At 57.2% G+C, this 25,664-nt stretch overlaps 1 protein-coding gene across 2 annotated transcripts in view; it reads right to left on the bottom strand.

The window, feature by feature from the left end:
• Positions 1-25,664, bottom strand: part of RUNX3 (RUNX family transcription factor 3) — a 59,579-nt gene that overhangs the window by 4,474 nt on the left and 29,441 nt on the right. The window contains exons 2-5 of one of the 2 annotated variants that reach the window (XM_024125610.2): positions 21,916-22,184; positions 19,875-20,031; positions 11,968-12,072; positions 904-1,062 (exon numbers count right to left, since the gene is read on the bottom strand). In XM_024125610.2, coding sequence (XP_023981378.1) covers positions 904-1,062; positions 11,968-12,072; positions 19,875-20,031; positions 21,916-22,184 — 690 coding nt within the window. Of the gene's footprint in view, positions 1-903; positions 1,063-11,967; positions 12,073-19,874; positions 20,032-21,915; positions 22,201-25,664 lie in introns of those variants that run through there. The other variant, XM_007128566.4, reaches the window with a different exon arrangement.

The raw sequence follows: 25,664 nt of genomic DNA, 5'->3' as shown, positions 1-25,664 counted from the left end.
ATGACAGCAGCAGCCAGCCCTCCTGGCTGCGTCCAGCACTGGTGATGAGGACCCTCCGTCCCTGCCTGGCCTGAGGGTCAGCTATGCGCTCAGCCTCCTGCACCCCAACCCACTGGCAAGAGAACCTAGAGAGCAGAGTAGATATTCACCATCTGACCACCTACTGAGCACCTGCTATGTGCCAGGCCCTGTACACCTGGACGGCCTGCCCGAGACTTAGGCTCACACGTGCCTGCCGTGTCCATCTGCCCAAGGGGTAAAGACTCCATCCTGGGCCTCCGCCCAGAGGCCTCCCTCCTCCTTCCTGTTTGGGAAGAGTCTCTGGGCCAGGTGGGGACCTTTCTCAGGAGATGCTCTGTCTCTCTCCAGGGACAAATTCACTTCACAGTTGACAAAGTTTGAGTGCAGTAACGTCATTTTAATGTCACCCGAGGCCCAGGCAGGGGCATCCACCACCACCCCGCTTTCAGATGAGAAAGCTGAGGCCTGGGGGGCTGCGGTGTCCTTGGCAGACATGTGTCTGTCCCAGGCTCCTTGGGCGAGTCCTGCCCAACTTTAACGGGTGCACCGGGGGACTTAATACCCACGTCCCGCCGGGGACAGGGAGCTCCTGGAGGGCAGGGACTGTGCCTGTCTATTCATCCCTGGGGCCAGGCACCACGACGGCACAGGGTGAGTGGCAATGAATGTTTGCGGAATGAAGGAAGGAAGGGCTGAGCCCAGGACCGGGCAGAGCAGGCCCTCAGAGCAGGCCGCGCGCAGGGGCACTGATGCTCCTTTACGACCAACACCAGGGTGGTGCAGCCAACGACCCTGGGATGAGCTTTTGGTCTGGAGCAGAGAGACCACTTCCAGGCCCCCGTCCCCTTCTCCCACCGCAGCCCCCACCTCCCTGTGCCGTACCTTGGATGGGGGTCTGGGCCTGGCTGCTGAAGTGGCTGGTGGTGCTGAGCGAGCCTCGGGGGCTGGGCGTGCTCGGCGTCACCCGCATGCGCAGGCGCTCCAGGTCCCCGAAGCGGTCGGGGAACGCCTTGGTCTGGTCCTCCAGCTTCTGTCGATGCCCTGCAGAGCATGGGAGCCCATGAGAAGCTGGTCCCCGAGAGTCTCAGGGGGGCAGAAATGCCTTGCTCTGCTGGGAAGTTCTCCCTGAGGTCTAACCCTAGGCCTCTGCAGGGAGAACCCATAGGCCACCTCCGATGTCTCTTCTGAACAGAGATTGGTCAGTACGTGCTGCCCTGGGGCTGCCATCATCTCACTCCTACCTTCTTATGCCATCCATAGGTGAGGCTCAAAGAGGTTCCAGGCCACTGAGCCAGTAAGTTGTGGAGTCAAAATTTGAACTCAGGGTTCAAATCAAAGCCTGCGACCTACACCTCTACGTTACGCTTTTTGGCAGAAGGGGAATCTGAGGCAACAGGCACGGAAAAGGGGCTTAAGCAGGATCCCATGGGAGGCAGGGAGAGAACCCAGGGATGCTGCCACTGTCTGCCCCGCAGCATCCATCCTGCCTGCCATTCACATCTGCAAGAGGAATGGGAGATGGCCCCGGAATGGGAATGCTGGCTCCTCCAGCCCAGAGCTACCCTGGGACCCCCAGCACATGCCTTCTCCCCTCTGGGTCTCAGACAGGAGGGGAAATTCACCACGATGCTGGGAAGTGGAGTGGGGCGCTGTGTGAGGGGCTGGACTCCCATCTCTGTCCCGAAGCAGGGGACAGGGGACCAGTGCACCTGGCTTGGGCATCACACTTGGAGAAACTGCCAGCATTTCCCAGTATCCCTCTGCCATGGCCCACACAGTAAGGACACCAGCCTCGTCTCCGAGACCCTGGAGGAGCTGGCAGGGTCAAGATGGCCATGCCCCTGCCTTTAAGCAGCCAGCCAAGGCCACCCTCAAGCCTTCTTGAATGACATCAGGCTTGCAGGGACTACCACCTCCCTCTCTCTCTCTCTCTCTCTCTCTCTCTCTCTCTCACACACACACACACACACACACACACACACCACTTTTTCAATTACTCATTTTACCTTTCACAAGCAAAATATGAATAGCTACAAAAATAAAAGCATTACAGGTAAGGCTAATGCCCCCTCTGACCCACCCTAAATCCCTGCCCAGAAATCCCCACGTGATCAATTTGGAGGTCTTTCTTTCCAGCCTTTTTTTGGTTTCACGTGCATGCAAAACACAGAGCGAGTTTCTCACAGAACTTTCTTGAATGGTCGCAGCCTGGCTGTATCATTCTCTAACTTGCTCTTTCAGTAGCACACCTGGGGGGCCACCTCAGTTTCCTTATCTGATAGATGGAGAGAGTAACCCAGCCCCAGAGAAACAACAGAGTTCCCGCAAAACCTCGGGAGCCCACCCTGGGGCACAGTGAAGAGCAACAAGTGGGGGCGGGGCGGCCTCACTAAGCCTGTGGGTGTCCCTCGTTCCTGCTCCTCACATCCCCTGGAGGCCGCAGTCCCCTCAGCCATTCCTCTCAGAAGGACACTTAGCTCGCTTCCAAATTATCCCCCTGCATGCAGGACTCCCAGGAATATCTCTGTTCACACACCTCCTTGTGTCGGGGGCTTTCTCCAGGGCAGACGCTCTATTGTAACAGACTCCTCACTGAGAGGACCGGACGTTCCTGGGCTCTCCTGATCAGCCTGTCAGCCGAGGCTGGCCCGGTTGGCTCCACCTGACCCTGAGGGAGGAGGCCAGGCAGACAGGTGGGCCTGGTCCTCTTTTTACAGACAAGAGAACTGCAGTTCAGAGAGGTGAAGAGGCTTGCCCGAGGTCACACAGCGAGGAAAGAGGGAGGATGTCTTAGACTTGGGATCCTTGGAAAAGAAGTGTGGGGAGGCGCTAAGGGAGAGGGGAAGGCTTGCCTGAGTCCTGGGGTCTTCAGTGACATGAGGAATTTTCTAGACTGACGGAGAAAGAAGAAGGAGAGAGATAGTGGGAGGTAAAACAAAACTCCTCACCATGCTGGCGGAGGCTTGGAAAATGGCGTCCTGGGGCCTGGAAAGTGTGAGATGACTCTTCACTGCCGTTGGGAGTGAGGGGACAGAGGTGGGGGCTTCAGAATGGGCCTGATTTCTGATTTTCAAAAGGGGGATGCAGTGGATTCTGGTACCCACAGGCCCCTAGTCTCGCTACACACCCCTGTCACAAGCTCAGATAGGCATCTGAGAGCCCTTAGAAATGGAACAGGTTGTCCTGGGAGCCTCAATGGGCTCAGCAAGTCACCAAGAACCAGGGACCCACTTTCTCCTCTGAGGAGGCCCCAGGCCCGAGCCCATGGGACACTCAGCAGCCAAAATGAGACCACCTGGCTCCCAGCCGGGCCCCCCACTGCTGCCTCCCAGGACCCTTGGCAACAGGAAAAACGTGGGCTGGGGTCAGTTTGGCTGGAGCTGGGGCCACCAAGTTAGATGACTATGGGGGCTGGGCAAGTCACACAAATGAGGCACATGGGATGGGCGGGGCCTGGGGCAGACTGGAGAGGGTGGGCCTTGTCGAATGGGCAGTTGCCATCCAGTCCAGCTGACTGGTGCCCTGATGGGGGTGGGCCCAGTGTTGCCAGAGGTTCCAGTTTACCAGAAGCCATAAACCTGCTTTTATGTGAAACCTCCCATATTTTATATGTTGGCAATTAATTCAAACACTGAAAACAACAACAAAATAACTCAACCACTTTGTAGAACATGTCCTGTTCAGGGGCTGCCAGTTTGCGTCCTCCAAGTTTGGGATTTCATTTGCTGGTTGGTTGTCTAAACTTAGCCATCGAGGACTGGCCAATGGATACCCCTCAGGACGTGGTCTCTAGGGAAGTGCAGGAGGGCTTGGCCTCAGTCCTGATAGGCCTTGGAGGAAACGCTGTTGCCCTTGCTGCTGAGGTCACTGAAAATGGCAAGGCAATGTGGATGAGCTGGGGCATGAAGTCAGAACAATCTCAACAGGCAGGGAGCCGGCTGGATAGATCTGGAGACCACACACTGACCCGACAGCAGCTCAGGTGCAAAGGATCTGGGTGTCTTAGTCAACCACAAGCTTGAAGTCAGCCAGTGGGGTTACACGAAAGCTGGTGCAAAACCTCAGGCCTTGTTGTTATCGCCACTGGCTAATAAAGTCCCGTTTCTGAGTCACACTGTGCACTAAGTGCCTAGAGATACTCCTGTGGGCCAGTGGAAGGAGGAGGGGTTCGCAGCCAGGCTGGGTCCGAGGATGGGCTCTGCCACCTGGTAGCCTCACCCCTTTCCCCCACCCACCCCAAGCCACGGTGTCTGCATCGTGGTGCCCTCGCAGGTCATGGTGCTGGTCAAACAAGGTGACCGGACGCTCTCCACCCACCTGGGGCCCCACCATCTGCACGGTCACTTCTACCCCAGCCCGTGCCAAGGGACGCAGGATTATCATCCCCACGTGGAGACCAGGACACGGAGGCCAGGATGGTAAGTCCCGTCCGGGACACAAAGCCGGGACAGCAGAGCTGGCGTCGGCACCCAGACCCCGACTCCAAGTCCAGTGCTCTTTCTCCTGACACTTCCCTTTTGGTCCCATTGTACAGATGGGGCCAGTGAGGCTTCAAGATGAGCCCTACACTAAGCGGTTGGTCTGGGATATAAATCAGGTCACGTGGTCCCAGAGCCCACGCTCCCACCACATGCTGTTCTGCCTTCACGTAGGGCAGACTTCCTGGAGGAGGAGTTTTAACAGCACTTGGGGAACTGCTTCCTTGTTGCTGTGGAATGCCGGAGCCACGGCCCAGGAGGGGCGAAGGGGAGCTGAGGTGGCTCCACGTGGCCAGGGTGCCAGAGAGTCTCAGAGCCACGGGACCTGGGCCTTCACACTGGGAGGAGAACGGAACTCCCTGTGCCCGAGGAAAGAAGATGTGCCTTCAGAATAGACCTCTTTCATTCGGCTGCCCACAGTGAGAGCTGGGTGGGGAGCCCTGGCCCAGCTCACTAGGTCACCAGGGGCCCAGCCCTTTCACGCTGGGACTCAGTTTCCCATCTGCACACACTGCTCACCGAGGCACCTCTAGCTTTGAAAGTCCCTGACTTAAGACTGCAAAGCCTCAGCCACCGGCCAGGATGAGGTGCCCAGAGGAAGGCAGGCAGGGCTGCGTGCTCCCGGGCCCTCCCATCACCGCCTCCTGCTGCTCCCAGGGTTTCTCGAGTGTTTACTCTCCGCCTCTTCCAGGAAGCCCCCTCTCGCAGCACCTGTGCAGGCTAAGAGCAGTAGCTAGCAGGAACGGAAAGAAAAACAGCGGCTGACACTTACCCAGTGCTTCCTCCACTCCACTGTCTAAGCAGCTGACACGCTCTGCCTTGTTTCACCTGCATTATCCCCATGAGGGGGTCTACCACTGTCCCTAGTTCACAGGTGAGAAAACTGAGGCTCAGTGAAGGTCAGGGACATGCTCGAGGTCACATAGAGGCACCTGGCCACCTTGTCTTCCCGGAGCCCATCTTGTAGGAAAGGAGCCTGGGTTTGGGAAGTCAGGGGCTCCAAACAATGGGTGTCAGGGCCCAGCCCGGGCCCAGGGCCCAGAGCAGAGGCAGGAGGACAGGCCTGGAAAGAGGAAGATGAGGGGGTCTCAGTGGACTCCACCAGGAGCCCTGCCCTGCTCTGAAGCTCAGCGCTGAGAGTCCAACCCTCTAATCACACCCTGCTCTAACCCACCAAGTCCCTCTGATCCTCTGGGCCTCAGTTGCCACAGCTGCCAAGTGGTTATCATAGTGTCTAACCCCTGAGTTGAGGATGAGCTGGAGGAGAGTAGAGCACTTTGTGCAGAGGAGGGGGACTGCCTGGGGACGGCCCCACCTTGGCCCTCTGGACCTCGCTTGGGCTGCCTGTCCGCCTGCAGCACCTGGGCTCAACTCACTGACAGCCCCTCCGACGTCACCTTGATGAGTGCTCCGATCCTCATTTATGACCCTCCGGGGCCCAGTGGCCCAGGCCTGTCCCAGGCAGCTCTTACCCACTGGGCCACAGTTGTGCCACCTGTGAAGTGGAGCTCACACTCTAACTCCTGAGGGTGTGGACAGGCCGGGAGAATTAAACAGCCCACCTGGCCTTGGCACTCAAGGAAGGCACTCTGGGTTCACAACCCCTCCTCAATGGATGTGGGAGGGCCCAGCCTCGCAGGTGTGTGAGAAGGATCAAAGTTGGGGGAGGAACACAGGGGCCCAGCCAGGCGGGCATCTCTCAGCACCGGGCCAGCGTCGGGTCCCCACACCTGCCAGGTACCTGGTGCTTCAGGCGGAAACCCAGGGGCCATCAGGGCCATGCCCTTGCCCTCACACTGGCCCGACACAAGCCCCCGTGATGAGAGTGGCAACCGCTTGAGCAGACATCTACGACGTGCCAAGCACTGTGCCAGGCAGGCCACGCGTGTCATCTACAAGGGCCACGATCCTCTGAGAGGCCGCTATCATCACAGCCATTTTACAGATGGGAAAGTGGAGGCACGTGGTCAAGGTCAAACCTGGACTGGTCAGCATGTTGCATGGAGCTCAGCTGCTAAGGTCTTGACTTCCCAAGACCTCCAAGAGAGCAGAGCTGGGTTCCTTGGCAGTGAGGCCCGACTGGCAGGAGGCCAGCTCAGTGTCCTGCCGCGGTGGGGTGAGCGGGGCAGGAGGCCAACGGGAGCAGGGAGCGGGGAGAAGCAGAGCTGGGCGGGGCCCCAGGAGCAGCGTGGTCTGCAGGCAACAATGTGGGCCCCAGCCATGGGGCCCTTCTCCCATCTGAAGCCACTCGGCCACCTCCTCAGCTGCCCGGCCTGGCCCTGGTGCGGCCACATCCCGTACACAGCAGCCACTGTCTGTCCAGCCGTGGGGTGGGGCACCCGGGCCCAAGGCCCGCTCTGCGGCCTGTCAGGAGATTTACACCCGGCTCCTAACAGCCGAGCAGAGTCGGAGGCACGGGCTGAGCCCCAGGTGGTCTGCTGTGACTCGGCCCCCTGTGAGCACATGAAAGCCAGTCGGTGGCTAGGCAAGGAACCAGGCGGGTGGGGGGCCGGCGGCTCTCCCAGGGGCACAACTGGGGCTTCCAGGGGCCTGGGGTTGATTAGGGCAACCGGGGTTAGTCCGAGGTTAACCCCTTCCCTCCTGCTGGGTGCACTCCCCCAGGGGGAGTGGGGTCCTGGGAGCCAGGGGCCGGGAGCAATTGCCTCTCCTCAAGCCGGGCGGGATGCCCTCCAGTCCCACCTGGAGCTGGGGACAGAACTGTGGCAACTTTAGGACGGCCACAGTCCTAAAGTTGCAGGCTCAGGGTCACTTTTCCTGCCCACGTCGTCTCCCGCCCCCAGCAGCCCCAGTGGCTGTCTGCTCACCTCCTTCAGGCCTCTGCTCAAATGTCACCTCTTCAGGAGGCCTCCCCTGTCCCCCTCCCGCTGTGGGTCCCAGCCCTGCACCCTCTACCGCTCCCCGCAACCCCCAGCTTAGATTTTCTTTGCAGGACTTCTCACTACCTGAAATTAAACTAGCTAATCATCGGTTTACCTCGTTTATTCATTCAACAAATATTTACTGAGCACCCACTAAGTGCTCACGTCTGTGTTCCAGGGTCTACATCAGTGTCTGGCAAAGCAAAGAACCCCCACCCCATGGAGCATATATAGTAGTCAGGGGAGATGAAAAATACGTGAAATAAATGAGTGAACTATATAGCATCTTAGGAGGTGATAAGTAAAATGAAAGCCGGGAAGTGTAAGGGCGAGAGGGGGATGCCTGTGTGTTTGATTGAAACAGCGTGGTCAGGGGAGGGCTCACTGAGAAGTGTGAGTAAAGACTTAAGGTGGGAAGCAGCGAGCCACACGTCTGGGGTTGTTGGGGGAGGTGTGCCCCAGGTAGAGGGAACGGCAGTGCAAAGGCCCTGAGGCAGAAGTGTGAAGCTGCCCAGTTTGAAGACTAGTCAGGAGGCCAAGGTGGCCAGAGTTGGGTAAGTGAGGAGAAGGGTGTCAGAGAGGAAGGCAAGGGGTAGTGGGCACAGATCAGGTTGGGCCTCGTGGGCCATGGTGACAACAGCACGGTTTACCATTTCTCCCCACCCCTAGTGTGTGAGACCCAAGAGGGCCAGAGCCCGTCTGTTGGGCTCACTGCAGTGTCCCTAGCTTCTAGAATAGTGCCTGACACATGGTCGGTACCCAGAAAGATATTTTTTGAAATCATCCCATGTACACTTTGGGGAAGAATGGGCCCCCAGGCAAGATGTCAGAACCGCCCCCGGCCCATGGCCTCAGGCAGCATGGAGAACCTGCGTCCTGCCCTCTCAGCTACAGCACCTGCTAAGCCTGGGAGACAGGGTGAGCAGTTCCCAAACTGCGGTCTACCCCAGGCTCGCCAGGCGCTACACCGCCTGCTGCCCCGTATATGGGATCCTGCTCCGCTGCTTCTTTACCAGCCCCCGGTGACTCTGAGGGACACCAGCACCGAGAACCTCAGAAACCAAGGCCACACAGGCAGGAAGCCACCAAGCCAGCCTTCAAACCCAGCCGGCCACCTGGCTGCAGACTGGGCACGCTCTGCAGGGCAGCGGAGGGGAACGACCTGGCCACAGAACCCACAGCCAGGCCTCGGGGATCTGCAGGCGCGCCTCCCTGGCTCCCGGGACCAGCCTCTACTCCCACCCCTCCCCACAGAAGGCTCAGCCCTCACACGGAGTTGGGGGTCACAAAGCAGGAGAAAAGCCCCGAAGGGAAACCCTGTGATAATCCATCAGGGTTGTTGGGTACCTCCTGCAGGCCAGGCAGCTGTAATTCATGAAAAGCTCACAACTCCCCGCAGCAGAAGCTAATATCATCCCCATCTTACAGATGAGCACACTGGGCTGGGAAGGCCCTTCTGAGTGGCCCTTGTTTCCCTGAGCCCCAGGCTGGAGCCCCTGGGGTGCACCGAAGCTCACCCTTGGGCAAGTGGCTTGACCTCCAGGCCTGTCTCCTCCTGGGTTTGTCGAGGATCAACTAAGAGACTCTGGGGGACTTCCCTGGTGGTCCAGTGGTTAAGACTCTGCGCTTCCAATGCAGGGGACGCAGGTTCTATGCCTGGTTGGGGAACTAAGATCCCACATGCCGTGCAGCACGGCCAACAAGAAAAAGAGACTCTGCACAGGGCCTGGCACGCAGGGAGTGCTCGGTGACCGGCAGCAGCTGAGCTGCCCTCTGACCACTTATACGTGGGGAAACGGAAGTTGGGAAAGGAGGAGGATTTGTCCAAGGTCGCAGAGTGAGGGGCAGGTTGGGGCTGGAACCCAGGGTGCAGGTGAGACCTGCCCTGAGGGCCGGGCAGGGGGAAGAGAAAGCAGGTGCTCAGATGGGAGACTGGGAGATGTGCCACCTCCCACACCTGCTCTTTTCTATAAATGAGCCTCTGCTAAGATTTTGTTTCAAGTCACTCTAACACCACTGATCTGGCCCGTACCGCCTTGCTTCTGACTCCAGCTTCTCTCCGCTCCTGATTTCTTTCCCTTCCTCTTGCTGCCTCGACCTATGCCACCCCTTCCCCTACCAGCTCACCCCGAGAAGGGGCTGTCTCATGTCTGGGGGACCTCAGGAGAGACGAGCAGGCAAGGACTTGACTGGGGGCTTCCAAGGGCAGGGCTGAGCCTCCACCCTCATCCAGTGGCCTCGGCTGGGGAGGGTGGGCAGCTGCTCCGGGCTGGGCAGGGCTGAGCGTGGAGGGTTCTGAGGGATTCCAGGCAGTGGCCGGTCCCTGGGAGCCTTCCCACCAGGCTCCAAGCGCTCTCTGCTCACGTGCCTCTACACAGTGGGTGCTCACTGTTTTGTGCAGTGGCTCCTAACAGCTCTTCATCACGTTGAGCCCAACCGTGGCCCCCATTCATCCTGATTCTCCCCCTGGAGACTTAGAGTACGATACCACCTCCCTCCACGACTTAAAGTACGATACCACCTCCCTCAACGGAGACTTGATACCTCTATTACTATGGCCTGGGTTTCTCAGCAGCCACCCTGCTGCTGACCAAGAAAGGTTCACCATCGGCTAATGGTGCTAGTGGTGGGAGTACAGAGGGGATGCCAGGTCCCAGGGATAAGAGGATACCACAGATACAGAGACTCACAAGGACCCTCCCCCTGCTACAGCCAGATGCTATCCACAAGCCATCACTGATCTCCAGGCCTGCAGGCTGGGTGGTATCATCCCACTTCCTGGAGGAGGCAGCTGAGGTCCACAGAGATCAGACCTTGCCCAAGGTCTCCCAGCCAGGCAAGCTGGCTCAGAATCTGCTCTCTGTACCAAGGGCCTATGGCTCACAAGGGCTTCCCAGCCATCACCACCTTGAGACTCTTGGGGTCACTGACCCGGTTCACAGATGACAAAACTGAGGCCAAAAGGGAGCCATGATTGTCCAGAGCCACAAAGTCCACGGCCAGGGGCATGGACCCATTCACATCCAATCCCAGCAGGAAGGACTCAGCAGGAATCTGACCAGGGCAGGTGCCAGGTGGGAGGTGAATAACTTGGGCCTGGTCACCAGGTTCAGGAGCCCGAGGCAGGTTGGAGGAGGTGGCCCCGAGAGGCCTACAGGGAAACTCTTCCAGGGCCACTGGGCCCAGCTCTGACCCTTTCCCAAGTGGCCAGGTACTGGAGTGGGCCCAGGAACTGGACAGATGGGGAGCCAGGCCTCGGTGGCCCTCACTGGCGCTGCCCTGGTACAGCCACACCCCATTCTCAGCCTCCTGCCTCAGGCCCACTTAGCCCTGGAACTGGAATTGAAGGCTGCCTCTGGGAAGACTGGCGCCTCCCTGCACCTGAGACAGTGTGAGGCCCTGGTCAGGTTCTCAACATCCCCAGGGCTGGATTTTCTCCTCCCTGGAACCTAGTGACCCTTTGGTTCAGGATCCCATGAGACAAAAAATGTGAGAGGGTTTTCTAAACTGTAAAGGGCCACAGTTACAAAGAGCAGGACAGGGCAGCTCTCAATACACCAGGTATGAGTATGCCGTGAGTGGGGGCCAGTCCACACAAGAGCTCTGCTCAGAGCTCAGGAAGCAGCCAGTCCAGCGATGACCAGCTGCTTCTTTGTTTCACTCATTCATTCAGGGAACACAGGCCTCAGGCCCACTGTGGCAGCTGCCCCTCCAGTTTCCCCAGTCTGAATCTGCAAACTCCAGGTCATTCAGCAGGCAGAAGCAATGAAACACAAACTTTCTTTGATGCTCAAGTGCACGGATCAGGGCTCCCTGCACAGAATATGTGCTCAATAAACATTTGCAGAATCAAATTTGCATTCCTGATCTCAAGATGTGGGTCCTGGGGTCAGAGTGTCTGGGCTCTATGTGACTTAAGTCACATGCTAAGACTCAAAGAACGTTTCCAAGGAGGGGATCTGGCCTTGCAGCCCGAGCAGCCCCTACTTCTGATGGCTCCCTCCCTCCGCCACTGGCAGAGGAAGCTGGGGTGGAGTAGAGCAAACCTGGCCCAACCTCCACCCCCAAACACACACACACACCACACCACACATACACACACACACACCACACCCACACACCACACCCACACACATACCACACATACACACACACCCACACACACACACAGACACACCACACACCACACCCACACACACACCCACACCCACACACCACACACACACACCACACACACACACACACCACGCACACGCACACACACCACACAGACACACACACAACACACACCCATCCTTTTCCTTTCCTTAAAGGTTGCCATACTCCCCCAGCCAGCCCCCAGTGGGCAGTCATCCCTTGGGGTACGGGGAGCCAAGGGTAGGTCAAGTTGATTCAGTCATCTCCTCTTCCCAGCTTGGCTTCCTACAGCCTGGGGCTAAGCACAGGCACAGTCGGGGGTGTGTGGAGTGGAGGAATGCAATCCGCCACAGCTCTCCGGATCCAGTGCCATCTGTCTGACCTCGGCGACTGCCCTTCCCCCGCTGGGCCCTCCTCCCCGACCCAGGGGGCTCAGTGGCTCTGGCACTTACGTCTGGGCTCCCGGGGTCCATCCACGGTCACCTTGATGGCTCGGTGGTAGGTGGCCACTTGCGTGGGGTTGGTGAACACGGTGATGGTCAGTGTGAAACTCTTCCCTGCGGGGAGTGGGGAATAAAGAAGAGGTTGGCACCTGGAGCTATTCACAACACCCTGAAGCCCTCATCTTCCAGAAGGAGCAGGTCTCTCTACTTTGAACCTGGGTAGAAGATAGGGTTCTGGGTAAAATTCAAGCTGCTGGGGTTGGCATTCGAGGCCCCGGGAGGTCTGGCACCAACTTTATCACATTCCCCTGCCCCACGCTCTGGCCACCCTGGCTTGCTTCCTCCCTGCTTCTTGGCCTTTGTTTGTGCTGTTCCTTCTATCTAGAGACCCTTGCGATTTTGGGGCGGGGAGCTCAGATGAGTACATATTTTTTTTTCATGAAAATAATTAGTGATCTTTATAGAAGACTTTGAGAACACAGAACATATAAAAAAGAAGAAAAAAAAAAACACCCACAGTTCCACTAGCCAGAGATAAACACTATTAACATTTATTTGGGTGTTCTTTCCTGCAACCCTTCTTGGGCGAGTGTGTGTTTTTACATAGTTGCAATGACACTAAAATAAGTATTTCCGTACCCTCTTTTTTGATCACTTAACATCACATCATAAGCACTTATGTCATTAAAAATTCTTCATAAACTTCATTTTTAATGGCTGCAAAACATTTCAACTCACGGAAGCCTCATCTTTTACTTATCCACCTCCTTACTCATGGGTGTCACCTTGCTGCTAATTTCTTATTGGTGTGTGCAGCTGGGGCTGAAAAAGGACTGATTTGGGAACTGCAGTCATTCCATTTGTAGACACAACTGTTATTTCCAGAACTCTGTTCTATTTTTAGATAGACATTTGGCTCCAAAGTCTCCATTCAAAATTCCTGAGAGGGGAGAAAACTTTTAAAATCATCATTTGTGTTTTACCATTTAAAATAAAACGAAAATGGCCTTCTGTTTATAAAAATCTTTGTCTACATCTCTGCTTATTTCCTTAGAACAGATTCCAAGAAGTGGTGAGTGATTTCATCGCATCAGAGGGTTGGGTTGGATTCAGGGGCATTAATCTCTCCGGTGAGATGACTCTCTGGAGAGGATCATCGTGATTGGTGTGGGCCTGAGTCTACCGTGATGCTGTCAGCACCCTCGTGACCTCATCTATCAGGTGGAAGATCTCTTAAACACTCTTGACTTCGTCGCCTTTGTTCTGTTACTAGTGAGACTGAAAATTTTAATATGTTTATCATCTGTCCTAATCCAACACAAATCATTGCTTCATGGTCTTTCATACTTTTCTATTAAGGTTTCAATGCCTTAAGGAAAAATCACTCTATCAAGCTTGTTAACACTTTCCTTGTCCTGTTTGTGGCATTGATCCGGGGAGCTGTGGCGGATTGCAGTCCTTGCTTTCTGACACCAAGCTGATTTGCATTTTCAGTTCTACCTCTTGCTCGTGATTTCTCCTGTCATTTTATGTTTAGAAAGGTTACCTTCAATAAACATCATCCTCTCTACCTTCCACGTTGAATTCTTTGATTCTTCTGGGGGTTTACTGGTTGGGTTTTTCTTCAAAGGGCACCCCAATTTTCCCAGCACCTTTACTGAAGTGAGAGCCCCCTCTCCGGCCCTGTTCTCTACCAGCATCAAAGCCTCCATGCATGTGAGGCTGGGGAGGGGTGTGGGGGGAGCTTCGCTGATCCTCAAGTCAAATTGGCCTCCTCCAGCTCTGCCTCTGAGCACCCCTATCTCTGGTCCTCAGTTACAAGCCTGCGGACTCCCCGAGGGCAGGGGCTGATGGCCCTGTGCACCTGTGTGCCCCCAGGGCTGTCCTCGTCCTCCCAACACCTCTCCAGGGTAGGCAGGCAGGCCTGATTCCCTATTCCCACTTCACAAGTAGGAGACGAAGCTCGGGAGGGGTGGGGTGTGAGAAACGATAGCTTAGCATGGCTGCTACTTGTTGATCCGGTGATGGAGGGAAAACTCCAGCCTCAGAAAGAGGACAACCCAGCACAAAAGAAAACCAGCCAGGCTGCCGGGGCCACACCCAGGAACCCAAGGGCTTCTGAGACTGGGGGGATGTAGGGGGGTAGGGGGACAGAAGGGGTTTAAGTTGAGGTGTGACTCGAACTGGGGAAGAGTGGGGCCTCTCTGGAGGGATTTGCCAGAGCTGCCAGCTGGAGGCAGGGGTGGAAATGCAACCCACTCCCCACCTGGAGCTCTGGGCCAGACACCCACCTGGCCCTCACTCAGACCACAGGGGCGCTTTCCATGCTTTCTGGAAACGGGAAGTGCAGAGGCCTCCTGCTCCAGGTCCCACCCCTCCTGGGACCCTCCTTCCCCCCTACTGCTTCCCCTCACTCTGAGGTCTTTTCCCTCCTGGATCCTTCCCCCAACCAGTCAGGCCCTCTCCAGGGGTCCCTGGGCCTCTGACCCTTCCGTCACCTCCTTGGTACCGCAGGGTGCCAAGCCGATGGGTAGTTTAGGTTGACAGCCCAGAGCCGGATGGGCCCCTGTGCCCCGCACTTGCCAGCTCCCTGAAGTGCTCTATTTCTCACCTTGCTTCCTTCAGGTCATCACTGAAAAGTCACCTTTCCAGCGAGGCCCTCCCCGGTCACTTTATCTAAAGGAGGCATTTTTAACTTGGCATCCCTCTTAGAATTGAGCGGGCTCGGAAACTGGGACAGGAAAAGAAAAAAATGACAACTGTATTGTCCCTAGCCTCTAGCTGAAATTTAGCATCTCTCTTAAGTATGAACGTAGACAACAAACCACAGAGGCATTACAGCAGTCCCTGTGACCTTGTTACCAACAGACGTCACAGATATTTACATATCACATTACAGACATTGCAGATTTCTTTAAATATCTTTCATGTTCGTCACAACTTCAAAGTCACGGTCGTCATCAAACCCGTTGCTAGATCTTGTTATTTAACAAGCTAACAAGGCAGCGCATTTATCACAATTTTTAAAAACGTTTTGCTATGTTTTAATATAATTGGTTTTCATTGCCATCCTTCGTATTTTATTTCATTCTTTAAAAAGCACTATTCTGAGACTGTCAAAGGGGTCCATGGGGTGATGAAAGGTTAAGAAGCTCACTCTGAAGCATCACAGACCTTCCCACTCCCACTCGATCTGCCTGAGTTTCCTCCTAATTCTTATTACTTCCAATAATCTACCTACTTATTTATTTTATTTTGTCTCCCTTTACTAGATTATAAGCTCCCTGGGGGCCAGAACTTTTGTCTTGTTCACTGCTTTGTCCCCTAGGACAGCATCTGGCATATAGTAGGTGCTCAATAAATGTTTGTTAAATGAATTAAGGGCAGAGGTTACTGCTCCCATTTTACAGATGAGAAAACTGAGACTCACAGAGGGGCAATGAGTTGACCAGGTCACACAGTATCCAGGCAGAGCGCCCAGGAAGGTTAGAATGTACTGGAGCCCGCCCCTCCGCACCGACCCTAAGCACCTACTCCTAGGGAGTGGAGAGCCTCCACCCCCACCAGGCAGCAAACCACAGGCTAGCCCTGAGGTCACCAGCCCACCTTAACAGCTTCCTCCCAGTTTCCAGGCCTGACACCACCCCTCCCAGGTACCCACAGACACCAGGGAGGGAGGAAGGGAGGGGCTGGCACTTGGGAGCAGGAGTGGGAGGGAGGGGCAGGTGTCAGGTGCCACAAGAGGCGGGGGCGCCACGAACCACAGGTGGGGAAAGCTGTCTCCCTGAGCACCCTCTCACCTCTCGGTCCGCCTGGCGGCAAACCCATCCGCCCACCTCCTGGAGCAGGAAGCTGAGAGGACAAAGGTGGTGGACAACTGTGTAGGAACCCCGGGCAAACTCGCAATCAGCTGGGAGCCCAGGAACTGCAAATCAAGGTGCGCCCACCAGCCCTGGTAGGAGGGGGAGAAGTCCGAGTCTGGAAATAGCTGTTCCTTGAGGCTGAGAGTGGCCCTAGGCGTTCCCGCAGGACCTGGGTCCCTGGATGGAGCAGCAGGCACAGCGGGCTCTGGCAGTGTGCCCTTGGGCAAGTCCCTGTCTCTCTTTGCCTGGGTTCCTGTGGGACAAGCCCCACTCACTGGGGCCTCATGGACAGCGGGAGGGGACATCTCCGGGGGCCTCTGGATTTGTTCAGTGTCGACCAGGAAGCCATCCACTCCTCCCCCACCAGTGGTCCCCCTAAGCCTGCACCTACACGTTGGCTCCCAAATCCGTCTCCACACACTACGGTTTCTTTTTCACCAGGTCCTGACCATTCAGGAAGTCATGTTGTTTTCATCCTCACCTAGGCCAGTGGCCCCCTCCTAGAGAGCATTTTGGGGATGTGTGGTGCATGGTCCTCAAGAGGTGGGATGTGGAAGGCGGCGGGGGGCGATGCAAATGTCTAGCACTGCACAGGGCAATCAATTATTCACTCTTCCCGTGTGGGAAGTACCTGCTTATGTAGATTCTCTGAGCCATGAGCCTAACTCAGTTTTTTTTTTTTTGCGGTACGCGGGCCTCTCACTGTTGTGGCCTCCTCTCCCGTTGCGGAGCACAGGCTCCGGATGCGCAGGCTCAGCGGCCACGGCTCACGGGCCCAGCCGCTCCGCGGCACGTGGGATCTTACCGGACCGGGGCACGAACCCGTGTCCCTTGCATCGGCAGGCGGACTCTCAACCACTGCGCCACCAGGGAAGCCCCCTAACTCAGTTTTACATAAAACAAGGAAAAAGTTTTTACACTCTTTTGATATCTACTGAATTTTCTGGGAGGGAAGACAATTCTTTTTTTTTTAAATTTTGCTCAGAATTTTGCCAAGAATTGCTCACAGCTTCAGCAAATCATGTCATTGACGGCAGTGCCATGTTCAGACTTTGAGTCATGTACACCTGGCCTGTCGGGCCGGCCGCAGGGGTCACGGGGCTTCGGCTAGAGGTGCAAGCACCCATCCAACACACAGTGTCTGTCATCTCGCCCCAACATTTACATATTCAAATAGATACATTATTATAAGTTACTTTTCCTTTTTCTCTCCATTATAGCTATGGAATTATATAGATTTTGAAAATGCACACAGGTGGATAGATTAAGTTATCTGGCGCGTTTCAACTGTAGGATGGTAGAGGCCGCGCTGCAAAGATTTGTTGTAAGAAGGGGCACTGCGTCCGGCAGGGCAGGGCGGGGACCTTGGCCCTAATCACTGCAGGAGAATGACTTGGCTTCCTTCCCTTCCTTCTCTTGGTTTACACCTTCAGGCTTATCGTGAGAGCTCTGTGGTGGTATTGTGTGTATGCCTTGTACGGAAAGCTATCTTCTTGGAATTAAGACAGATTCAAGGAATAAAATGCAAGGAAACAAGGAGAAGTTTCCATCTGGTTTCTTAGTTCTGGCAGAAGTCAGAGAGCCAGGGAAAGGCTCTGAGTCCAAAACCCCAGCCTGTCCTGACTCCTAAAGTGACCCAAAGTGTCTGTGTCAACCACCGATCTGTTCCTCAGAGGGAATTTCCCAGTGGGCAGGAGGGGCACAGCAGATGCAGAGCTGCATGCCACAGGACCCCTGTGTCCTCCTTCCTCACTGCCAGCCGCCTCCACTTCTCCCACTCGACACTTCACACTTTCTGGGTTTCCCCCACCCCCGCCCAAACCACACCATAATCAGAAAATCAGTGACTGTCACCATTCAAAGGGACTGCAAAGATCTCCTCCAGTCCCAGGCATTTGAAGTAACAAAATCTCTGACCTGTATCCAGCTCTCAGCATGTGCCAACTGATATGCTAGTACCCGCTTCCTTAATGCTCACAAAAATCCCACGAGGTAGGTAACATTATTATCCCCATGTTACAGACGATGAAACGGAGACACAGAGAGGTCAAGCCATTTGCCCAATATCATCCAGCAAGTCACTGGCAGAGCTGGCACTGAAATCCAGGTCGGCTGGTTGTAGAGCCCAGGCTGTTGAAGACCATGAGCCTCCAAGGTCTGAAAGTCCCGTCGAGCTCCACGGGCATCGGAGCGCCCACTCAGGCCTCTTCTGCCTCCCAGGACCACTGAGACTGGCAAGAGAATGGCTGTGAGGATGTCTCATAGACCCAGCCTGCTGCATCTCCCAGAACCACGACCCCAGCCTCAGCCTTGCCTGCTCCAAAAACACGCTGCTACACGATGCTTTGGAAACCTCCCTCCCTCCCGGCGGGCCTTGCAGGGTGGGTGCAGGTCTGTGGGTATAAATACCACAAAGAAATCGTTTTCAGCAGCAGAAGGGCCAGGCAAGGTCTCAGTAACACAGAGAATCACCGTCTCTTCGCTTTCTGGAGTTCACCTCCCAGAAGAGGGTGTAGGTGCTTTGCTGGGCTCCCAAGACTGACCTCCCCTTCTGCTGCAGCTGTAGGGGGCCTCCCTCGCCACCGCCATCTGGGCCTGCGGACCTGGCCACCACCCCACGGTCCAACTGCATCCAAGCAAGCTACCACCAACCAGTGGCGAGCGACTCTCCACTCAGGGCCGGGGCTGGGATTAAGTTGCAAAAGGCTCGAGAGATTGGGGATGACAAAAGGGGCTTGGAGACTAATTAGGAGCAGCAATGAAAGCTTAATTCATAAAAGCAAACATTTTCCATCCATCAACCTGCAACCAGTTAAGGGCAACGTCTGAAAGAAATCTGGGCGTGGGGAAGGGAGCCAACAGGAACAGGAAATGTTTGAAAGAATGTAAACTATTTCAGTTTCATAAAAAGTAACAAGTAAACAGTTATTACATGCAAATAATGCCCTGGTTTTAATTAATGCTGAAAAGTCAAAATATGTTTGACATTTGTATGTATACACTGAGCGGCTGGAGAGGAAAAAATGGTGCCCAGATGCCCTTTTCCGAGCAGGACTGGCGGCTCAGAGGGAACTAAAACCTTAAGCAGGTCTTGTTTATTGGCGATGAAAAGTACCATTCTGCCTCAGCCTCCGTCGCAACTGGAAGCGGAGGGAACCTAGCTTACTTTCTTAAGCGGGAGGGGCCGGCTGGTGCTGGGGAAGGACACTCCCCGCTTTTCGGCGGGCTGGTCTTAAAGGGCCAGCGAGCCCTCAAGTCTCCATTTCGCCCTGGCAGGGGTTCTAGAACTTCTCCACCCAGAAGTGATGATGGGTTTCAGGTCCCAGCAGCCTCCCACTCAACAGCCCCTGGCAGCAGCCACAGCGGCGTCTGGTCCTGCCTTCCTTCATATTGCCTGAGGAAGATCAGACAGGCAGGGTGGCACGCCAGCCATGATTCTAGGGTGGGAGACGGCAGCCTTCAAGCTATGCTTTCCAAAATTCAGCATCCTGCACTGCATTCGTTTCTTTTCTAAACCACCTTAAGACTCGAAGAACTGGTGAAGCTGTGGCTTCAGGAGACCGCAGCTGGGGAGAGGCAGCCTCAAAGTGTGGGGGAGATTCCACCCCAGTGGGGAGAGTGGCTGGGGTGCTGGGGACCTAAAGACCAAGGATTTGTCTAAATCAGCCTCGAAGCATCCTGCCAAAAAAGACTGATGAGGCCCCATTTTGAAGACAGTGATAGTCCACTATCTTCTCCCAGCATCTTTTGTGAGACAAGCGTGCTTAATCGGGAAAGAGGGGAGGTGTGGAAGACTTCACAAGTTAGTAAACCCCAGAAATGGGAAGAAAATTGTGTCTTTTCCGGCAAAAGACCCTAACTTTCTTCACATCCTCAAAAGGGTCTGTAACACCCTAAGGGGTTCCAAACCGCTGTTTTCGACAGAGCTGGCCCTGAAGACCTGTTTCTGGGGCTGCCACAGGGACCCCAAGGCCTCGCTCTCAGCTTCCTTCGCCCCGCCTTTGCCATTGCCAAAGTTGGGCTGGCGCGGTCTCCCTCCCGCTCACCGCTCACCTCGCCCACTTCGGCCCACGAAGCGAAGGTCGTTGAACCGGGCCACCTGGTTCTTCATGACAGCTGAGGCGTTGCGCAGCTCAGCGGAGTAGTTCTCATCGTTGCCCGCCATCACTGTCACCACCGTTCCATCTGGCACGTCCCCCAGAGCCACCACCTGAGGGCACGGGGGCAGGGGGACAGCTTAGGAAGGTAGGGGAGGCCAAGGAAAGACGGGGAGGAGCTGGGCGGGCAGCTCCCCTAGGTTCCAGGCGCACTGCAGATTTTTCAAATGCGGGTTGGAGAAGAGGTTTAAAAACAATAGCGACCTGCCCCCCAATACAACAAAAATCAAAAGACAAAATCTCTACCTTCCACGCCCAAATCCTAGCTCAACTGGTTAAGTCACGTCCTGAACAATTTATCCCTTCAATGAAATTTAATCTAAGTGAAAGCAGTGAATGAGCACAGGCAGTATGTTGTGGGGTGCAGTTCCTCTCTTCCCTTCGGCTTGAGCAAAAGAGGAATCAACACGCTCCTAGCAACCAAGTCTCTAAATGAAAATAATATCATCAGTAACAACGGGACTGCTCCCCACATTCAATTAATGCCAGAGCCCTTTGGGGTACAAAATTTGGCCCTGAAATGCAGCCCAGGCCCAGTTTATCTGCCTCTGCAGAGCCTGAATTCGTTAGGCAGGGAAAATGCAAAATGCAAAACAAACTGGTGTTTTCAGAGGGGTTGTCCAGAAAACCCCTTTAAAGTGAGAGAGGGGCTTTTGACAGCAGGAGGATGCACCTGCTGGGAATTGCAGGATGGGGGTGGAGATGCCCCCCCCCAATACAGTCTCCCCCACGCCCCCATCCCAAGGAGCATGGGGAGGCAGATGCCTTTTGAAAAGGAATCAGACTGCAAAGGCAGTCACAGCCATTTAAACGTGGCCACCGCGTGCAGGGACTAGGGATCCAGATGGTAAAAATTTCAAGGAGAAAATGTTTGGGGTCTGATTAAAAAGGCCAGATTTCCTGTCAACATCCTGTCTTCTTTTAATTTCAAAGATTCCTTTTAAGCTCCAAGTGACAGTAAAACCTCCGATCTGAGGATTAAAGTCACACGGGCTTCCCCCTCCCCCTTCTCCCCGGGAGATTTTCCCCACTGGTATTTTAAGATGTCACCCGGGAGACCTCAAAGAGCCACTCATCCCTTTTTCCAATTTGGAGTCGTCTTAATGGGACCAAGGACAGCCTCAGCTGCCAGGAGCCGCTGTTTCCAGCCACCTCAGGCACCCGCCACCCCCAGCCGCTGGCCCTTCCTGCCTTGCCCTTTCTCACGGCAGCTGTGAGAGGTTTAGGGGAAAACCAAGGCGTTTTCGTTTCATCTCGCTGCCCCCTTAAAAAAATGAAAATGAAACAGTCGCCTACTCCCCAGCAAAGAGAAAAAGCTCCTCTGAATGGCTGGGGGCTGCCAGGGGTGGGAGCGCCCCCAGTCTCTGCCTGACATTCGGGATCCCGGCCGCAACCGTTTAGGGTTCGTTTAGGCCCCCGATCCCGGCCTAGAGCCTCCCGGTGTAAAATTTCAGAAGCCGGGAGTTGACGGTGTGAGCAGGAAGTGTTTCTGAAGCAGTGCAGAAGGAGGGGTGCTGCTCCTCTGAGAGGAGGGTAGGCCCTCTCCACCCTCCGCACCCCGCCTCCGGTGTCCTCGCCCTGGTCCCGGGGCTCCTCTGCCCCGCTGCCCGCAGGGCTGTGTCCGAGGGATCCGGGCTGGGGAAGAGCGAAGCCCCATCCGCCCGTTTCCGCATCAACGTCTCGCCGCAGGGCTCCCCAAGGGTGGAGGGGCCAAATCCTCTAAAAGTCGTCCGTGTCGGGTGCATCCAAGAAGGAACGCCGAAGTCCCCGGCCGGAGCGCGCAAAGAGACCGAAAGCGCCCGTGGCTCGGCTGCTGGGCTCTCGCCGCGGGGTCGCGGGCACGTCCCCTCCCCTCCCTTTCTGGGGCCCTGGCTCCAGCAGCTAAGACGCCCGAAGGCGCGGGGCCGGTGTCCTCCCGCCCGGGGCCCCGCACTCACCTTGAAGGCGACGGGCAGCGTCTTGTTACAGCGCCAGTGCGAGGGCAGCACGGAGCAGAGGAAGTTGGGGCTGTCGGTGCGCACGAGTTCGCCCGCGTGGTCCGCCAGCACGTCCACCATCGAGCGCACCTCGGGTCGGGCGCGCCCGCCGGGCCCCACGGCCGCCTGCGCGCCCAGCGCGCCGCTGTTCTCGCCCATCTTGCCGCCGCCGCCGCCGCCGCAGGGGAAGGCCGTGGAGGGAGGTGTGAAGCGGCGGCTGGTGCTCGGGTCTACAGGAATACGCATAACAGCGGCCGTCAGGGCACCGGGCGGGCGGCGGCGGCGCGGCTCCCCCGGGGGCGGCTGGCGCGGGCGCCTCCTCGGCCGCCGCTGCCGCGAGAATCGGGAAAGCAGAAGCAGCCGGGCCGAGGCCTCAGGGCGCAGGGGGCGGCGCCCGGGGACGCCTCGCCTGGGCCAGCCAGCCGCGAGGCCTCGCTGCCCCGACGGCCGCGCAGCCGGTCCGCTAGTCCCGCATCCTGGGCGAGCGGCCCGCGTGCGGCCGCCCCTCGCGGCGATCCCGGTTGCCTTGGCCGCGGCGGGGCCCGCGCGGGCTGTGCCGCCACCGCCGCCGCCTCCCGCCCCCGCAGCCCGCTAGCGGCCTCCCCACCGACTCCGCGGCCGCAGCCCCGGAACAAATCCTCGAGAATCAAGTGGCGGTGCCGAAACCGCCCGCGAGGGGTTAGTACCCCGGGGCCCGCGGGGGCGGGGCCGGCCCGAGCGACGCGTCGTGCAGCCAATCGGAGCCCCCATCGCGGGCACCTCGGCCGCGCTCGCGGGGGAGGAACGGGGACCGCCGAAGGCTGCCCAGCGGGGAGGGGCGGAAGGCTCCGCCCCGCCGAGGACGCCCGGGGTTGGGGGCCCCCAGCGAGACCGCCCTGGGCTCCTTGAGAGTTCTGGGGAGCCGGAGCCGAGGCTAAGAATTTGTTTAAAACGTCTAGTCCCTACAGAGGCTCATTTGCCGCCGCCTCCTGTCTCGGGGGCTGCAGCTCCTCTTCTGTCGCCCTTCCTGGCCGCCCGCAGCCAGGCCTCCCCAGCTCCAGCTGCTTTCGGCCTGTGAAGCTTGCACCCTCAGCTGGGGGCCGCAGGGGCATCAAGCCCGGTGACATCCAGCGGGGAGCTGCCCCAAAGTGGCTTCTCACTGCTCCTACCTGTCCCGCAAATTATTTTGACCCAAGAGCCTCCACCGCATACGAGATTACGCGCGAGCCAGAGGCCTCTGCAGCTCCCAGCTCTGCGCGACTTTCCTCCCGGCCTCGGTGGCCCCGGTGCCAACCTGGGGACAGAGGGAAGGGTGTCCCTTACGCGCCCTCATCGGCTTGGGGGCGAGTAACCCCATTCCTCTCCGCTCTCCCCTCAAAATAACTTTCAGCATCGCGCAGGCCTCGCTGCGTCTTTCTTCGTTGTGGCGGCCTGAGGGTCTTCGAAAAACGCGGTTCGAAAAACGCGGCGGGGCCTGAAAAACGCGAGTGTTTACCCCCGCCCCCCGCCGGCCCCGCGCGCATGTAAACACTGTCCTGCATCGAGGAAGAGGACGCGAGTCCCTGGTGAGAGGAAAACTGTGCAGAGAACGCAGGAATGGCTGCAAAGCTAAGGGCCCCTTCTTCCAAAGGAGGGAATTTTCATCCACCATGTGGATGCAAACTGGCCCCCGCGGGTCCACGCCCACCTCTTCCCGGGCGGTGCGCTTGGGCCGCGCGGGCAGGGACCAAAGACAGCTCTGCCGAGGCACTGCTCGCCGGCCCTGGCTCCTCGCTCCCACTCCCGGCCGCGTGGTCCAACCATTCCCCGGCGGCAAGCAGGCAAACAATCCCTCTCCCGCCTCCTAGGCCGGGCGAGCGGGCGTAGGGACAGGCTACATCGAGGAGGGGAACTGGAAAGATCAAGCCGCCATTCACACTGGACTGTGGCCCCACATGCGCTCCCTGGAGTCTGGGGAACGAACGCGTGCAGAGCCTCCCCGCCGTTTTGCAGATCGGGTTGGATATTCGTTGTTTCCGGCACTCGACAGGTGCAAAACGACCGATTCCAAGCCTCGGGAGCAAAGAAGCGCAGGATCTGAAGGTGGCTGCAAGATCTCGCCCTAGATCTGACCCCGGCCCATCGCGCGCCATTTCGTCGTTTCCAAACGAAATCAAGCCCTGCGTCCGCTCCAGGGAGGACCGGCTCTGGCCCAGCCTCGACCACCTGGAGAGCTGATCCCCACCCCTGTCGGAGCCTCACGTCAGTCCCTTGGGCCATTTAGAGAGCAGGGACGACGAAGGTCCCTCACTGGACCTTTTTATAGAGCCTACACGTCGGAGTTGCAGATCGCCGGGGCTCAGGCCCGCTCGCTCACGTGAGCGCTGACACTAGCCGCAGAACTAGAAGAAAGTGAGGAACCGGGACCTTGGCGCATCCAACCTCTGGGAGCTTCCTGCCAGGTAGGGCCCGGGGCCAAGGAGGACGGTCGACGCCGCACTGCCCTGGAGCGGCTTTGGGGCCAGGACCCGCTGCTTCTGGGGTTCGTAAATTCGATTTGTCGAGTGGTTTTGATTTGCAGCCATGCCCTTACTTGTCTCTCCGCCTGATTTCTCCCTCTCATCCTACGGCGGGTTTACAAATGGGTTTCCTGAGAATAGGACTCCTGTGGATCTTGGCACCTGGCACAGGACCCGTCATGGCTCCAGCCCTAAGGAAGGCGCTCGGTGCCAGTGGGCGCCGGAACCAGGGAACCTGGGTTGTAGACGTAGGAGGTCGCCGGGGCCGCCGGGGGAGGAGCAGTTCCGAGATCCACCGCTAGTTGACGCCTGCACTCTGCCAGCCGCGGAGATGCCCCGACAGGCTCTGCGCACAGATGTGCGCCAGCTGCGGTCCCGCGTTCAGGCGCGGCCGGCCGCCTCCTGCAAGCTGCCCCTTCTGGACAGACTTCCCGCCCGATTCCTCACCATCTGTGCGGCTACGTATCGGACAAACCAATGGCCTTGTGGTAGACCAGAGGCTGCCCTCTCCGCCCCCTATGGACCAGGACGCTCTCTGCCTTCGCATCTCGGACGCCGGAGGGCTCCTGCGCCCTCCGACCCGCTGCAGAACGTTCCCTCGGGCAGAAATGCACAGTACTTTCCTGTCCTGTTCCGGAGCACCGGGGTTGAGGAGCGCTCACAGAGGAACGGAGCAGCGCTTTCCCAATTTCAACCTAAGGCAAACCTACTTGTCCCCACCCCCGACTGACAGACCTAGGGTCACGCCTCTCTCTCTCCTTCCCTTCTCACCCCCTCTCTCCCCATTTTTCGAAGGACAGTTACAGTTGGAAAGCTCCCAGTCCCCAAGCTGGGACACCCAGTTACCCTCTCCCTTCCCCATCTTATGCGGACAGTCATCTCCTCTCCTTCTTCTCTGGGACCGATGGACAAACAGCCCACCTAAGGGAGCGCCAAGTTGTCGGCAGCAGGGGGAGGAGGCCAGGAGGTCTGGACCTACCTTGGCCCAGAGCTGGGTAAACAGGGACACAACCTGGAGCCTGCAGAGTCTGGGTTCTGCGAGCCACTCCTCCCGCCAGTGTTCTCCACCCCTGGCAGGGGATCCATGGGGTCAGAATGACCCTGTGTCAGGCACCCTCCTCCTGCTGCAGGAGAATGTCTAGGAGTGCGCTCCTAGTGCACTCCCGGTAGTGAGGTGCCTGCACGTCTCTCCCCTCCCACCAGAGAGAGCGCTTCTGAGGGCAGGTCTGATTC

The sequence above is a fragment of the Physeter macrocephalus genome, chromosome 3 (assembly GCF_002837175.3).
Source record: "Physeter macrocephalus isolate SW-GA chromosome 3, ASM283717v5, whole genome shotgun sequence".
Lineage (NCBI taxonomy): Eukaryota > Metazoa > Chordata > Mammalia > Artiodactyla > Physeteridae > Physeter > Physeter macrocephalus.
Note: the sequence above shows the minus strand (reverse complement) of the source record. Positions and strands in the feature narration are given on the sequence as shown.